The sequence below is a fragment of the Phycodurus eques genome, chromosome 9 (assembly GCF_024500275.1).
Source record: "Phycodurus eques isolate BA_2022a chromosome 9, UOR_Pequ_1.1, whole genome shotgun sequence".
Taxonomy (NCBI): domain Eukaryota; kingdom Metazoa; phylum Chordata; class Actinopteri; order Syngnathiformes; family Syngnathidae; genus Phycodurus; species Phycodurus eques.
In genome coordinates, this window is record NC_084533.1 from 13,355,617 (window position 1) to 13,372,484 (window position 16,868).

A 16,868-nucleotide genomic window follows, 5' to 3' on the forward strand; every position below is an offset into this window, starting at 1 on the left:
TAAATGATCCAGGAAATTACAACATGTTGTCCTGTGAGTTGGGGACTTTGACACGCGTTGTTTCAAAAATACATCTTATAAAAGAAAATAATTGGTACTTAGATTCCTGTCAGTAGTTTACTACAATTCTTTGACCAAAATTCAAGAGTTGTGACAGTTGTTTGGTATTTGAAGAGGTTTAATAAAAAATAAAACAAAATAGGATGCTCTACAAAGACAAATACCCATTATTGTTTCTCTTTAAAATGTAAATAAACATGTGGACATAAATGAATGCAGTAACAAACACGTTTTGTTACTGAAAATAAAACAGGGGGTGCAGAAAATCCCTTGGGGAAAAATAAGTTGGACTGCACTTAAGTGTAACATTACAAAACGTTTAGTACAGGTATTAGAACACCGAAACAAAGAATGGCCAAATTGGACATTGGACTATCTCCTTAGGTATTCTCTGTTGGTTTTATGTCCATTCAGCACAAATCTGTGCGCCATTAATTGGGGGGGGCGGAATAAAAATAATAATCATTCCAGTTTTATTATAAATCACCTGGGAAAATGGCACCTACTCAAAAAGTAAACTGTATAGTTTGGAATAGGGACTACGGACAACCAACTTCTGCATACAGCAAAACAGGACGAAGCACTTCCCTTTGGTTCAGGTCACCGGCAGAGCCATATGGCAGGAGAGCGGGACAAAGCTCCCGTAGGAATATGAAATGTCTAAAGTGCCTTTTGTTTTACACAAGACGTCTTCAAGATGACCATAGCCGATGTTTAGGCTTCAATCGTGTTTACAAACATCATACATGTAGAAATAAATTATATACATGTGTCTAACTTTTGTTCAACAACACCAGTGATAAAGAAAACAATATTGTAGTAAGTTCAGGTCCAAACCATCATTTCATCCGCCCATAGTTGTCGCTGTGCACACAGGAAGTCCACTAACCTGTTTTCCGGGATTGGTCATGTGACGTTCCACATTAAGTCCTGGTACACACAAAGATAATCTGTCTTTTTTTGTCCTGATTTTTCCCTTTCCCTACCAAAGACGACAAATGCCATCTTCTATCTTCTAAGATTCTTATGTGGTTTGAGGTGTGTTAAGAGTGAATTTGTCCCAATAACAGGGTCCGACAACCTATGAAATTAAACGTGCAAGGTTTACGATCAAAAATCTTCGTGTGTGTGGGAAAAGCAGACTCATCGGGAGTGTCTTTCTGTGTGCACCAGGTGTGGTGCACGCAAGGATTCTTCAAATCTTAAAAGATTTTTTATCGGTTACCTACACCACATGAAGATTTAACAAAAAAAAATTAAATCAGTTTTGGTTGTACTGTGGCTGGCACGGTGCTTGACTGGTTAGCACATCTGCCTCACATTTCTGGGGACCGGGGTCTTGTGAACCGACTTATACAAAATATGATTTTGAGTAGGACGTTCGTTTTTATTTAAAGCAGCTTATTCCTCAGTCAGGTTGCTTCTTGATCGGCATTCTACATTCTGTTTTATGCCAGAAATCACAGTGTCATGGCTCGGGAGTAGTCTGCTTTCCCCACACACATGGAGATTCTCGGTTGTAAATATTGAACATGTTTAATATTTTAGATTGTTGGACCCTATTATCGTGACAAATTCACTCTCGACACACCTGAGACTACTAAAATAATTTTATAAAACAAAATCTGACGTTTGTCATCCTTTGTCGGGAAAGGGCAAAATCTGGTCAAAAACAGGCCGATCATCTTTATGTGTACACCAGGCGGATTAAGATACAAAATCCCCAAAAAAGGAAGAGGGGAGGACAAAATAGGAGTACTTACTGTACAAGTATATTTCAATGAATAAGAATATCATAAATTCTCATTTATATAGTTCAATTCAAAAAGTGAAATACAGACTGATTTAACATTTTATAAGGGTAATTACCATCTATGTTATATATTTAAATCACTTGCAGGCAGCGTGATGCAGAGGGTAAGTGCCTCTTCATTTATTTAAACTCTGGAACCAGAGGGGGTACGCATCCCCGGCCAACCACAAATGTTCATCGTATCCTTGGGCAAGACACTTAACCCACATTGCCTACGAATGAATGTGGTTGGACGTTTGGTGGTGGTCGGAGGTGCCGTAGGCGCAGAATGGCAGTCACACTTCCGTCTGTCCGCCCCAGGGCAGGTCTGGCTACACAAGTAGCTTACCATCACTGGTGAGTGACTGTGGAGTAAATGAATAATTTGTGCAATTGTAAAGCGTCTTTTGAGTGCCTTGAAAACCGCTATACAAGTGGTATGCATTATTATTATTATAGTATGGATTTTTTTGTTGTATAACCAAAATTTTAAATTAATTTGGGTTTTTCGGTCGCTATAATATATATATATATATTAATTGAAGTATTTCACTGTGTGGATTGAAACTATAAACAAATTTCATTTTTTTTTTAATTGAACTAAAATAAACTTCCAACGATATTGTAATATATTGATATGCAACTGTATGCGTACCATTGCATGTATGTGTGTATCTGCAAATCCCCAAGCTAGCGTAACATCTTAAAAATACAACCTCAGTGGGCAAACCCCATTCAATTGGTGTACCTCAAAAGTTGAAAAGAAAAACACATAGCCCATACAGCCTGCTAAAGGCTTTGTTCTTCATTAAAAAAAAAAAAAAAAAAAAATTCCGTACCACCAAAAATTTAAGTTACAGAGGAAAGAAGGGGATGGATGGTCTTCTCTGTTCAACTGTTGAGGCACTCCAAATTAACTTGTGGTACAGCTGCACAATTCCCTGGTATATTTAATCTCAACTCAATAAATATGGCCTATTTGGTGTTCCATCTGTGAGAGACAATGTAGAAATGAGAGGGACGGACGGATGTAACAGGCATGATAGTTCTTTTCATCCGCAGTTGAAGGGAACTCCTCTAATGGTTGGGTTTGGGGAATATGCCTCTTCATTTATTTTAGCCGGACAGTAGACTCAGTTACAAGGGTACATGGCTAAATAGGTACGACACCGACTCGCCATTGTGGGTTCTCCGGATGGCCTCCGCAAGGATCATGGAGATGTCGATAACCTGGAAGATGAAAACATTTAATCTTTGGGAGAAGACTTTTTGGATAGACCTAATAATATAAAATGAACAAGGAGTGGATCAGGAACAAATGAAATGTCATTACGCTAAAAACAAACAGGATTGCCTTCCATTAGATCAGTTGTTCTCAAACCGTGGGTGCACATTGTTCTCAATTTTTTTTCCATCTTTTTTTTTTGTCAGAAAACCTAGTGCACGAAGAAAATGTATGAGAAAACATGTTTCTGGAGGAGGAGCGTTTGAATAAACCTCTTGCAAAAGTTTGAAATAAAACAATCTCACAGCAGCTACTACTACTGCTGCTGCTGCTACTCCAGTGTCACCTGAGGCAGCATGGTGGGGTGCTGGTTAGCACATCTGCCTCATAGTCGAGATTTTCGGGCTTTGTTCCTATGTGGCGTTTGCATGTTCTGATGCGGATTCTCTCTGGGTACTTTGGCTTCCTACCATATTCCAAGAACTTTCATGATTGGGCAATTGAAGACTAAATTGTCCACAAGTGTGAATGTGAGTCTGAATGATTGTTAGTCAATATGTTCCCTGCAATTAACTGGCGACCAGTTAAAGTGTGCCCTGCCTCGCCCCAAAGTCAGCTGGCATTGGCTTCAGCTCCCCTGTGAACCTACCATAATTTCTCGTGTATAATGCGCACCCATGTATAATACACCCCCCCCAAAGTTGACCTAACAATTCTGGAAAACCCTTCTACCTATGTGTAATGTATTTTTACAATGCATGATTTTGCTTCTATGCATATGATGAAAACATGAAGCATTATCTGTATTTTGTTAGTTTTTTCAAATAATTATTCTGAGGTTAAGCACTTTATTTGAACACATAATACTTTATTTTGATTTACTTGCTCTTAATTTGAAATTCACAGCCCTACTTTTATTTGGTAAATGAGAAAACACACAGTTGTGCTCATATATTTGATTACCCAGGCAGAATTTGTAAGATCGGTACAATTTGAAGAAAACATGAAGGGCCAGGCAAAAACGTTTTAATTTTATTTGAATGGGATTCAAATTAAACTATCAAGCATTTCAGAGAGGCATTAACATTAAACAAAACATAACCATAAAGAAATTAATGATGGTTGTTGTTCAGTAATCAGTCGTATTTAAAAAAAGAAAATAAATAAAAACAAATATTCACTAATTCTGCCAGGGTATGTAAACTTATGAGTACAATTGTACATATATGCAGTCCTACCAGACATGCAAACCCCAAAGGCATGAAAAAGGTGACCAAAAAAATTTAAATAAAAAACACATTATGGGTCCCCCGAGACCCCGCAGAGAATGTTTTGATTTTAACATAAATTAAGCAATCTGGAAGACTCTCAAGAGTACAAAATAAGGCAAAGAAAAAAAATAAATTAAAAAAAAAATAATAATAAATAAATAAAAAGAAAAAAACAGAAACATTTATTTACACCGCTCAAGTACATGTTGATGTACAAATTTAAGATTAAAATTAAATTTGCCTAATTTCTTTGCTTTTTTTTTTGTTCTGGCCTCTGGATTTGAGCCAGGCCCATCTCCACCTGCACCTTATGCCTGCTTCAAGTTGTGCCACATGAATAGCATCCTCCTCTTTAAGTACTCCCATTCTGGAAAATAATTGACTAATATCAGTCTGTTTCACTTCATTTTTCACTATTACCAACTTCAAAGGCTAACCCCAAATGCATCCTCCAGGAAAATATTAAGTATAATATTTTTCTGTTTTCGCGGCACGGTGGACGACTGGTTAGAACGTCAGCCTCACAGTTCTGAGGACCCGGGTTCAATCCCTGGCCCCGCCTGTGTGGAGTTTGCATGTTCTCCCCGTGCCTGCGTGGGTTTTCTCCGGGCACTCCGGTTTCCTCCCACATCCCAAAAACATGCATTAATTGGAGACTCTAAATTGCCCGTAGGCATGATTGTGAGTGCGAATGGTTGTTTGTTTCTATGTGCCCTGCGATTGGCTGGCAACCAGTTCAGGGTGTACCCTGCCTCCTGCCCGATGACAGCTGGGATAGGCTCCAGCACGTCCGCGACCCTAGTGAGGAGAAGCGGCTCAGAAAACGGATGGATGGATTTTTCTGTTTTTACTGGCCATTTCTGAATTTGAAGTTAGTTCATTCTGTGTTGTGACATAATCCTTAACAGCGCTCCGTCACTTAATACATTTAACATTAACATTAGTAAACTAATTAGATAATTGCAGCCGCATTTCCTAATTAATACAAAACGTACTAGCGGATCAGCTCTCGTCGCCGATGTTACTTGTTCTTCGCGGTTCCACTTGGGACCACAACCAGAGCCCCGACCCGCAGCACCTCAACGTGAAAATACAAAAGACCAATGCAACAAATACCACACTGGCCGATCTGATGAGCAAAAATATTGCTTAAACGTAAGAGTAGCAAGAGAGGATGTCTGCTCCAGAGTTGGGTAGAGTAACCAAACATTGTCCTCAAGTAAGAGTACTGTTACTTGACAATAATGTGACTCAAGTAAAAGTAATCCTACAAAAAAGTACACAGTCAAATTATTACTCAAGTACTGAGTACTTCATATTATTATTTTTTTACCAGCGCATGAACATCAAAAAAAAAAAAGTGAATGTACAAATTCTGATGTTGCTGTGTGTGTATGCACAGTCAAAACCACAAAAAAAATAAAAAACAATAAAAAAATTACTGTACTGTGGTTTCTCAATTTATAAGTGAACTGAAATATCCACGTTTGGGCAGACAGTGCCAGAAAAATACTTCAATACATGCAAGCTGTTGTTTTTGTTCGTGAAAATGTAAACAAGAGTAACGCGCCGTTGCCTTCATGGTAACTACGACTTTCCCAAAATGGCCGGCACATACGCACGACAATCAGCAGGGTAGGCTTATCTAGTGTGAATACCTATGTCTGGGAAGCACAATGGATGTTATGTGAGGTCATGTGACTTTCTTGTGTCGTTTGATTGGTGAGCTAGACTCAAACGTCACTAGCGCTTAAATTGGATTGGCGCAAACAGTGCCCGATGCGGAAGTCGGAGTCTCGCGCACAAAATAGTTGATTAAGCAATAATTGAAAAATAAAAGTAGCGAGCGACATTTAGATCATTGCAACGGAGTAAAGGTACTGTGACTTATTAACAGCAGAAGCGGCGGATTTTTTCTGGTCTCGTCAACTCCTGTGACTTTGAGCGCCCAGGCGGAACCTCAGGCCGCATATTAGTCCACCACAGAGTAATATTCACAATTACATCTGTGTGTTGATGGTGGATCTGTGGAATGGATCTAGCTGCCTGCGTTCAAGGAGTACGAAATACCGAAATACCATGTCAGCGACGTTTTGCATGTACGAGTCATACGTACCCCTGTCATATTAGAATAACAGTTTAGGCTACACCTTTTTTATAACCACTAGGTGGCGGTGGCATACTAGAATGAAAGTGTACACCTTTCTGATAACCTCTAGGTGGCGGTGGCATATTGGAATGAAACTGTACAGCTTTTTATATCCATACATTTATAAAATATGAAAGTGTTTTTCATTTTCCCCTATACCAATATATAATGTACAGATTTTTTTTTGGGGGGGGGTGCATATTATACACGAGAAATTATGGTAATTAGGACAAGAATGATAAAAAATGGATGAACATCTGCACTTGCATTTTTGTGTCTAACTGTTTGCTTGGCTTTGTTTGGGGAAATTATTCCTCTTAAGGGTACATGACAGAAAAAAATTGGACAACCACTGCATTAGACAGACCACAAAACAGAATAATGTTTACCTGTATTTTGGGACAGTGCCTCATTTTCTCCTCCTGGGGAATCGTATTTGTGACTACAACTGCTTCAAAGCAGGCATTATTGATGCGAGAGATCGCAGGCCCAGAGAAGATGCCGTGGGTCAGGATGGCGTACACTTTTGTGGCACCGGCAGAAATCAGCCTTAAAAAAAAAACAGGTAGTTATCGAAAGCCAATTTGTGACTCAAGTCTCCCACCTCTGGCTTGTGGTCCTCACTAGTAAGACAACTCAGCACACCAATAGAACAACAAGGGTGTAATCGTAGAATTACTGTGTCTTACTTGTAAAGTATTTTGCCACGACTAGTACCCTAGGTGTTTGAACAACGCATTGAATTGTCTTACTAGTGAGGAGACAGAGCATACTAGTACATGGACTTTAAACTGAATATCACGGCTATCGAATAAATGCTCAAATGGCTTTTCACAGGCGGTCAGACACTATCAGATGAATAGCTATCATGCATGGTGCTTACTTGTCGGCAGCGTGGCAGATGGTACCACAGGTGTCCGCCATGTCATCGACTAGGATAGCAACACGAGCAGTCACGTCCCCGACAAGAACCATGCGGTCAACCTCGTTTGCCTTTTTCCGCTCTTTATGAATGAGAGCAAAGTCCACATTTAACCTGTCAGCGATCGAGGTGACCCTGTAAAGAGATTAGAAAGTAGCTGAATTACAGCTAATGTGCAGAGTAGGCCTGTCACGATAATTTTTTAAAGATATATATTTCCCCAAAACTATCATATTTGATGTATGTATTGTTGTTTTTACTGCCACTAATGTGACATTAGAGCATAACACCAAAGCATAATAATTCAAGATAAATAAAAATATAAATAAAACTGACTCTGTTCACAAAAATTGCACTTGAACAAATATAAAAATTTTGGCACAGAGGTATATAGAGAAAGAGAGAGTCTTTAATACCCTAACAGGCAATATACTCACAATCAAGTTTCCAGTTGGTTAAGAAAATGCCAGGCAAAAACATTAATAACAGCACCACAAGCAAATCAAAGCAACCTGTTTTACATCGAGACTCGTACTGCCAATCAAAAATCTGCAGCATTTCTTTACAAGCTGGTTTCTCAACATGTTGAATGGCTGAATCTCTTTCGCAAAAAGCGAATAATTCTATACTGTATATGTGAGCGTGTGCCATATACGCTGTCACGTTTATATGTATGTGTTTGTTGGCGAAGCCTTCCTTAATTGCAAGCTGACGAAAAATGGAAAATGTCCGACTGTGTTTTTGTTCCCAGCTGAAGAAACTGGATCGGATGGTTGTTTTAAATATATTTTGTCACTGTGAGGTTTATGTTGTGTTGATGTTGTTGCGACTTCATACAAATTCAACATACCAGCTCGTTTTCGTTGATGTTAGCGGGATCGCCATTCGTCGCGTTCATCTGGATTGAATCCAAAATGTTCCCACAACATCGCTGTGGCATTAGACTTTGGAAGTAATTGGATTTACATTGCTCAACTTTCTGTAATTGTGCAGTAATCGGCTAGCCATTGGAAAACTTAGCGTCAAGTAAGCCAATTCTTTCTTTCACTCTACTTCAACGGCTCCGCACACACGCCTGTGTGTGTGTGTCACCTCCCACAGCAGTGAACATCTTAAATGACAGGAGAGGTGAACAAGTAGCGCGACTGAATGTCGATGACGTATGTAAAAAGACGCACATGTAAATGCCTATTTATCGAGTCCGGAAAAACCATCGTGTCCATTTTATTTATCGAACGACAATGCGATATAGTTATTAACCTGACAGGCCTAGTGCAGAGCAAAGAGAATATTATTGCTCAAATAAATTTGACCATCTCAGACAAAGTTTTAACTGAAGTAGAAATTATAGAGGTTAAATGACAAGATTGTAGTGCTAATGGCCTCAGTTGACCTCTTTGCTCCTCCAGCATCCGGTGAGACAATGGTACAGTTCTTCCACTCAGGTATGTTTTCTTTAATCCATTTTAACACAGCGGGCTCTGCGTAGAGGTTGTCAACTGGGATGTCAAAGAATCCCTGAAAAGACAATGGCAGTTCATTATCATACTGGGAATAGGTGAAAATTCTGTCTGGGGAACATTGATGTAAATCTTAGACCCGGTAAGTACATGCAGACAATTGGCCTGTTTAGGTGTCGATTTTGCTCCTTCCCAACCAAGCACGCCAAATACCAGACAATCTTAAGTCTGATAAGATGATCCTAGAAGATTGTCCTCAGGTCTAATGTGTGTTAAGAGTGGATTCGTCCTGATTTTACGGTCCATAACAGGTCGGGGTCGACAATCATAAAAAATGAACGTGTTCAATATTTACTAGGCTTTACATTTACAGGATACTTTACAGGATTTTTGGGGCCGATCACCGAGTGAAAAAAAAATAACGACAACCAATCACCGATCCGATGACAAGATGGAGCAATGTGTCTATTTCAATGACTTGGTCATTTAATGTATATACTTGTGTACTACGTATCTTCAAAAATATCTTGTCAGGTCATGTATTCTAATCAGTCAGGTCAAACCAACATTACAAGATGACAGAAATAATGGGTGCTAACTTACTGTAATTAAAGTACTTCACACACACCAAAACTCTAGAGCATGATTCGACAGAACACCGGTACAACCGTTAATGTTAGCACTAGCTTGCTAGGCTACATTACGTTTTGTTGCCTGCTTGCGAGCCGTATCGTATTAAAAGTACATGAACATACCTCAAAAGCAAGCCTTGAATTAAAGTCCTCTCCCGAGCACCGGTGACCACCATCACACATTTTTCCCCATTTTGTTCTTACAATACACACGACGCGATCGATTGTTGTTGTTGTGGCCCTGGTCACGAGTGTATCTGGTTGCGTTTGAGTTGACAAGATAAAGCCCAGTGATGGATGCGGTGGTATCGGAATACAAGATTTTATCGTAGTAGTCTGACATAGTGCAATCGTGACAGACCAAATTTGTCTTGTAGTCTGATCCATGCATTACGTGTTGTCAGTCTCACAACGCCGACATTTTATTTTATTTTTTTACAAATAAAAAATAAATATTGGCTGTCAAATATTTACAGTACTACATCAAAAGACACACGACAAGGCTAAAAATAAACTAGCCTTTGGATTCAAATATGCTGTATACGATGGCGACGCGGAGTAAATGTCTTTTTCGAGTTTAATGTTTGAACAGAATCTTTGTGTGTGGTGTTCTGTATTGACATTAGCAGAGAACACTAGACACAATATGACCAAAACTGTTAAATGCCATATTTTGTATCGTTATGTGTGAAGTCTGTCAAAGATAAAAAATCTTTTAAGATTTGAAAGGTCTTTGTGCTTATCTGGCCTACGAGGGCACTTACAATGGGAAGTCTGTATTGTGGTCCAGCAATGGTTGAAACCGAAAATCTGGATTGTTTGACGAGTATAGGGGTTTCCAAACCTTTTCTTCCAAGTGCCGCCTTGAGGAAAAACTGAAGGATACAAGGGCCACTTTCACATTCTTCACTTTGATTTAACACACTAAAACCAATCCATCAGTTTACGTAAAAATATTTTGTCCATTTTGTTTCAGATATCATTCAGATTCGTAACTCAAGTCTCCCACCTCTGGCTTGTTGTCCTCACTATGTGAATTTATCTGAATTTAATTGCTTAGGCTATATATACTTTTTTTTCACCATATCATTCCCTTGACCATGGCTCTCCAATTGACAGTGGAGCAGCGTTGCAAAATTGCCGGCTTGCAAGAACTTTTTCTGTTCTTGACTGCAGTTCTGCTGCAGTTTGAGAAATTTCATGGCCATCACACAGTTCTGACGCATAGTTCAATTTATGCTATTCACCCAAGTTTCTCAAAACAGTATCTGTTTTTGAAAAACCACGCAACAGAAGGCCTGCTACTACCACCACTGAGGAATACTCCAAACTTCTAGAGCAGGCATTCATACAAAGCCAGGGAAAATCTATTAGGAGGGCTGCACAGGAAATCAGCTTTAAAAAAAGCTTGATTCGACAGATGCTTTGGAGAGTGATAAAGTTTTATCTCTAACGACTTTAGTTTGTTGAGCATCATAATCTTGCGCTCCCGCCATTTGAAGCCCAGGTTGCTATAATTGGCCCAGTGTAAACGCGCCTCAATAAAGTCAGATATTTCATTATCAAGACTGTAATTCCACCTGTATTCTGAAGTGATTAAACCGAGAACGATGCACTCACTGGCATGACCATGGAAAGCTCCAAACCCTCATTGTGTTGTGCAAATGTTCACCTGTATTTGCGAGGCGTGCAAGTCCATAGTGATGATGTGGTCAGCACCTGACACGGACAGCATATTGGCCACCAATTTGGCAGAGATGGGAGCACGACTCTGCAATGAAAAGGGATCTGTTAAGTCACGAGGAAAATGACAACTGCCAAGCATGACTTTAGGCTAAAAATAGCACTGAACTGAGAAGTTAGCATCTCATTCTAAAAATTACAATTCGCCTTCCTAATAATGTGTGATATTTGTATTACATCGATTGAATAATCCAAAAGAAAAATTGGAAGCCACTATTAACATCAGTTAGGTGCAAACATTATGAGCATGTGAAATACGAGCAATCATAGCTTGTAAAACAAGAGAACCACAGGGTGTTCCAAAAAATCTCACAGCATTTGAAATATGAATATCTGAGTGACTACGCTGTAAGAATTAAATAGGCTCCCAGTTCAAAAATGAAATATATCTATCACAATTCCAATAACATTCAAACGGATATGGATTGAATAACTGATTTTGCAAAGCTTCACAAATGTTAAATATGCACACTGCCTGGGACACACATTTTGCCTTCTTCTCTGATTTGTTTTATGCCATATCAAAATCTTCTTTCCAGTCAGTGTATTTTTCTTGAATTTCATAAAAAATACATGCTGCACACTTTTGTTTGACTTAGTTCAAGCATATTCCAATGCACAAAATGTCTTTTCGTAGTTTCCTAGCTAGTGAATGTCATTTCCCACCCTGAAAAACCCCTTTTCTTGAATTTCATAAAAAATACATGCTGCACACTTTTGTTTGACTTAGTTCAAGCATATTCCAATGCACAAAATGTCTTTTCGTAGTTTCCTAGCTAGTGAATGTCATTTCCCACCCTGAAAAAAAAAACAAAAAACCTAAACATTTAAACGTGACGTAAACCCACAATCTTTTATTGCAAAAATACATTCTACTGTATGTCCCACCACGGATCAAAACATAGTTTTCCAGTTAATATTGCCGTTCGTGGAATAAGAATTAAACAGAATAATTCCTCAATCTCTAGCAAACTCAGGGCGTGGCCATTTTAGGCAATATCACCCTCGGTCGGTGACCAAAATTTAACGTTGTGCCAACCTCCGCAATGGTTACATACGCCATGTGAACAAAAACTGACTATGCTACGGGTTCCTGACATGATCGTTTGAACCTGAACCTAAAATGTTGTTCAAACGATCATGTCAGCAACCACAACATACAAAGGGAGTCTGCTAACAACAGGTTTTCACACTCCCTGCGTATGCTTCAGGGTTTGGTCACATGAGGGGGTTGGTGTGACGTTAATTTCCCCGTGATGGTTGCGTATGTCATGTGACCAAACCTGTAAGCATAAGCGAGGAGTCTGCAAACCTCCCTGTGTATGTTGCGGTTCCTAACATGATCATATGAACAACATTTAGCAAATTCAGGTTCAAATATCATGTCAGCAACCACAACATAGACAGAGAGCCTAAAAATCTATTTTCTGGATTTGGTCATTTGAGGTACAGTCTTGGAAAAAATGATTAGACCACCCTTGTTTCTTCAATTTCTTATTTTAATTTCTTATTAAAATTCATATTTTAATTCTTATTTGAGATGCTTAATTGTATTCCCAGTAATTTTGGATATTATCAAGAAAACCATGGAAAATAGCTAGATATCAGCTCTTATGAGTTGTTTTTGTTTTCATCATTATACTTTTCCAAACAAATGTATCTTTAGTTGTACCAAATGAACAAGAAACAAGGGTGGTCAAATAATTTTTTTCCATGACTGTACGTAACCATCGCGGGAGTAGGTGTGACGTTAATTTTGGTTGCCAGCAGAGGGTGATATTGCCTAAAATGGCCACGTCCTGCGCTTGCTGGAGATGAATGAATTATATTCTGTTCAATTCCTTTTCCACGAATGCAATATTAATCAGAATGCAGTGTTCTGATTTGTGGTACAACGTACAACGTATTCTTGGGGAGGGGGGAAAATAAATAAATAAATAATTAAAAGTAAAATCTGTGGGTTTACGTCCCCTTAACTAACATTAAATTTAGTTTTTACACATCTCAATCAAATTTGAGTTAATTTGTGCGAGAATTGGCTGGATGTTATTAGACTTTGAAAAAAAATCTATGTGTCGTCAATTTTTTGGGGACACCCTGTATGATGCTCATGTTGTTTATCATAATCAACATATAAAAACAGATCTTTAAACATGAAACTTGAAAGACCACTAGCAACGGGTTATGCAATATGGAATGGACTCACAACAAAAACAGATGAGCGAGAAGATAGCCAAAAAAAAAAAAAAAAAAAAAAGCAGTTGAGTGCATGGACATGGCCAGACGCTTCTCGTCATGACGTCAGAGTGCAAACAGCATGACAGAGAAAATTAGACAGCTGTCCCTCACCCCCACCTTGTCCTTCTTGTCCTGGCGGGCGTATGGAAAGCAAGGGATGACGGCAGTAACTCTGGAGGCAGACGCAATCTTGCAGGCGTTGATCATGATGAGCAGCTCCATCAAGTTATCATTGATCTCCCCACAGCCACTCTGGACGATGTACACGTCCTCTCCTCGAACACTCTCTCCTATCTCCACGCTGTGGGTGGATTCACAGAGGTGACAAGACAAACATCACTTAGCAGCAGAGAACTAAGCAAACACACGGTGGCAGGAGACAGAATAAACAATAGGCAAATGTCACATGTACTGGGTTAAACTGGAGGGAGCCCAATTACCTTTATGGAAAGTAATTTGAGCATTTATTCAATAACTTTCCATATACTTTCTGCACACTAGCAGGACAACTTTGACATGCTAGTAGGGCAACTACATGCTACTGGTGAGGCAAAACTGTCAACTGGTTGACATCTGCCTGGTACTATTATTACTAGTGCAGTGCTAGATATTTAAATAGTCGAATGTTTAGGGTGGCAACTAACAATTATTTTAATAATCGATTATTCTGTAGATTTTTTTTCAATCAATCAGATAAAACAAATTAAATTTCCATCCCTTTGTTAAAAAACAGGACATTATTTCAAATTGATGGGGCAGAAAATGCTCAAACATAAATTGATTATGATTCCATTACTGGTCTGATCCGTAACATGTCACAAAATACACAAAAATGCTGACCACTGTTTTCCAAAGTAAAAGCAGCTGTTTATAAAGGTCTTATTTTGCTTTAGCACAAAGATAATCAGTCTGCCTTGTAGGAGGACTAAAGAAATCTGATAATATTTACTGTTGAGAGGCTGAAATTCTGAGGATTCTGACCATTTTAAATTAAACAAGGTCTCTAAATGATTAATCGATCATCAAAATAGTTGATTAATTTCATAATCGAACAATTGTTGCACTAGTAGTAGCAGTAGGACGCAGTTGTCAACAAGTGCAGTTTTGCTTCACTTAAGTAGTAACATGTAGTTTGTAGTAGTATGACAAAGCTACCCTACTAGTGAGGACTAAAAGCGTACTCGTACATGGACCTCAAGGTGTGTATCGAATCAGTTCAAGCATTCATTCATCCATCCATCCATCTTAATGCCGTACTCGTAGGCCAAAAGTGGCCCTGGTTGTGGAAAACAGTTACTCGTAAGACACAATCGTTCTACTAGTTCACCCTAGTGGTTCTATTGTTGCTGTGAATTATCTTATTTGTGAGGCCAAAACAGTGTAGTAGTACGTGGACCTAAAGCTAGATATCAAGGATATCGAATACATGCTCAAACATACGCCGTTGCAGGAGACAGAATAAACAAAGCTCCTATCATCGCGTTAGCAAGGCTACATTAGCGCAGTTAACTAGCAAGTAAATTTTGTTTGATAAAATAAAAGAGCAGCGACGATAAACTCACCATGTTTCTTGGTTGCTAAATTTCTTGGTAACAACCTTCCCCAGCTCCAGACCGAGGCGATCTGCGATCCTTTGAGACAGGTCTGGGTGTGAGCTACCGCTGAATATTTTTATATTTGGCATTTTGCTGCGGTCCAGTGCGTCGAGTGGTCAAGCAGGCGACGGCAACAGCTTGTATTAGTAATGGGAAAAAACAAGTCAGCGAAAGAAAATTATCAACAGCTGTCTGCCTACTCTTACCGAAGCACAATATCGACCACCTAGCCACCTCTACTCCGACACATCACGCGTGCGACTTTTTCCTCTCCGTGCCGCGCGCACGCTTTCACTTACGGCTGGTAGTGATGACATCACACCAGACAGAGCGTCAACAATGCAATGCTGCATTCATGCATAATTGGAATTATGCGTGTTCCAGATACTGAAAGTCGTGCGGTACTGTATTTCCGATGTCAAAATTGTTAAATGACGCAATTGTACGTATCAGTGGCGTCGCTAGGCCTATTTTTGGTGGGCTTAATTATTATTATTATCCATCCATCCATTTTCTGTACCGCTTTTCCTCACTAGGGTCGCCGACGTGCTGGAGTTTTGCCTGGGTAATCAAACATGAGCACAACTGTGTGTTTTCTCATTTACTAAATAAAAGTAGGGCTGTGAATTTAAAAATAAAAGCAATTAAATGAAAAGAAAGTATTATGTGTTCAAATAAAGTGCTTAACTTCAGTATAATTATTTGAAAAAACTAACAAAATACAGATAATACTTCATGTTTGATCATATGGGTAGAATAAAAATCCATCCATCCGTCCATTTTCTGGACCGCTTTTCCTCACTAAGGTCGCGGGCGTGCTGGACCCTATCCCACCTATCTTCAGGCGAGACGGGTTACACCCTGAACTGGTCGCCAGCCAATTGCACGACACATATAGACAAACAAACATTCACACTCGCATTCACACCTACGGGCAATTTAGAGTCTTCAATTAACTTACCACGCATGTTTTTGGGACGTGGGAGGAAACCGGAGTACCCGGAGAAAACCCACGGATGCACGGGGCGAAAATGCAAACTCCACACAGGCGAAATCCATCCATCCATCCATTTTATGAGCCGCTTATCCTCACTAGGGTCGCGGGCGTGCTGGAGCCTAGCCCAGCTGTCATCGGGCAGGAGGCGGCATACACCCTGAACTGGTTGCCAGCCAATCGCAGGGCACATACAAACAGACAACCATTCGCACTCACATGCACACCTACAGGCAATTTATAGTCTCCAATTTATGCATGTTTTTGGGATGTGGGAGGAAACCGAAGTGCCTGGAGAAAACCCACGCAGGCACTGGGAACACATGCAAACTCCACACAGTCGGGGCCGGGGATTGAACCCGGGTCCTCAGAACTGTGAGGCTGACGCTCTAACCAGTCGTCCACCGTGCCGCCACAGGTGAAATCATGCATTGTAAAAAGGCATTATACATAGGTTGAAGGGTTTTCCAGAATTTTTAGGTCAAGTTTGGGGCTGCGTATTATACATGGGTGCGCATTATACACAAGAAATTACAGGTATATTCAGTTGAATATACTACAAATATAAGATACTTAATGCGCAAACAAATATTCACTCATTTAGAATTTCATGCAACACGTTCCAAAAAAGTTGGGTTAGGGGGATGTTTACAACTGTTTTACATCACCTTTCCTTTTCAATAGACACAATAAGTGTTTGGGAACTGAGGACACTAACTGTTGAAGCTTTGTAGGTGGAATTCTCTCCCATTCTTGCTTGATGTACAACTTTAGTTGCTCAACTGTC

At 39.6% G+C, this 16,868-nt stretch overlaps 1 protein-coding gene across 4 annotated transcripts; it reads right to left on the reverse strand.

The window, feature by feature from the left end:
• Positions 1-164: 164 nt before the first annotated feature.
• On the reverse strand, positions 165-15,383 carry prps1b (phosphoribosyl pyrophosphate synthetase 1B). 4 transcript variants are annotated; one of them, XM_061685772.1, is made up of 8 exons: positions 15,294-15,362; positions 15,055-15,180; positions 13,604-13,793; positions 11,184-11,282; positions 8,813-8,937; positions 7,381-7,554; positions 6,887-7,046; positions 165-3,082 (listed from the first exon to the last, which is right to left on the reverse strand). In XM_061685772.1, the coding sequence occupies exons 2-8, from the start codon at positions 15,174-15,176 to the stop codon at positions 2,990-2,992; spliced, it is 963 nt and encodes a 320-aa protein (XP_061541756.1). In that variant the 5' UTR covers positions 15,177-15,180; positions 15,294-15,362; the 3' UTR covers positions 165-2,989. The 4 variants fall into 4 exon arrangements, with proteins under 4 accessions (XP_061541756.1, XP_061541755.1, XP_061541757.1 ...); XM_061685771.1 differs by having other exon boundaries at positions 166-3,082; positions 15,055-15,224; positions 15,294-15,383; XM_061685773.1 differs by having other exon boundaries at positions 167-3,082; positions 13,610-13,793; positions 15,055-15,376.
• Positions 15,384-16,868: the final 1,485 nt, after the last annotated feature.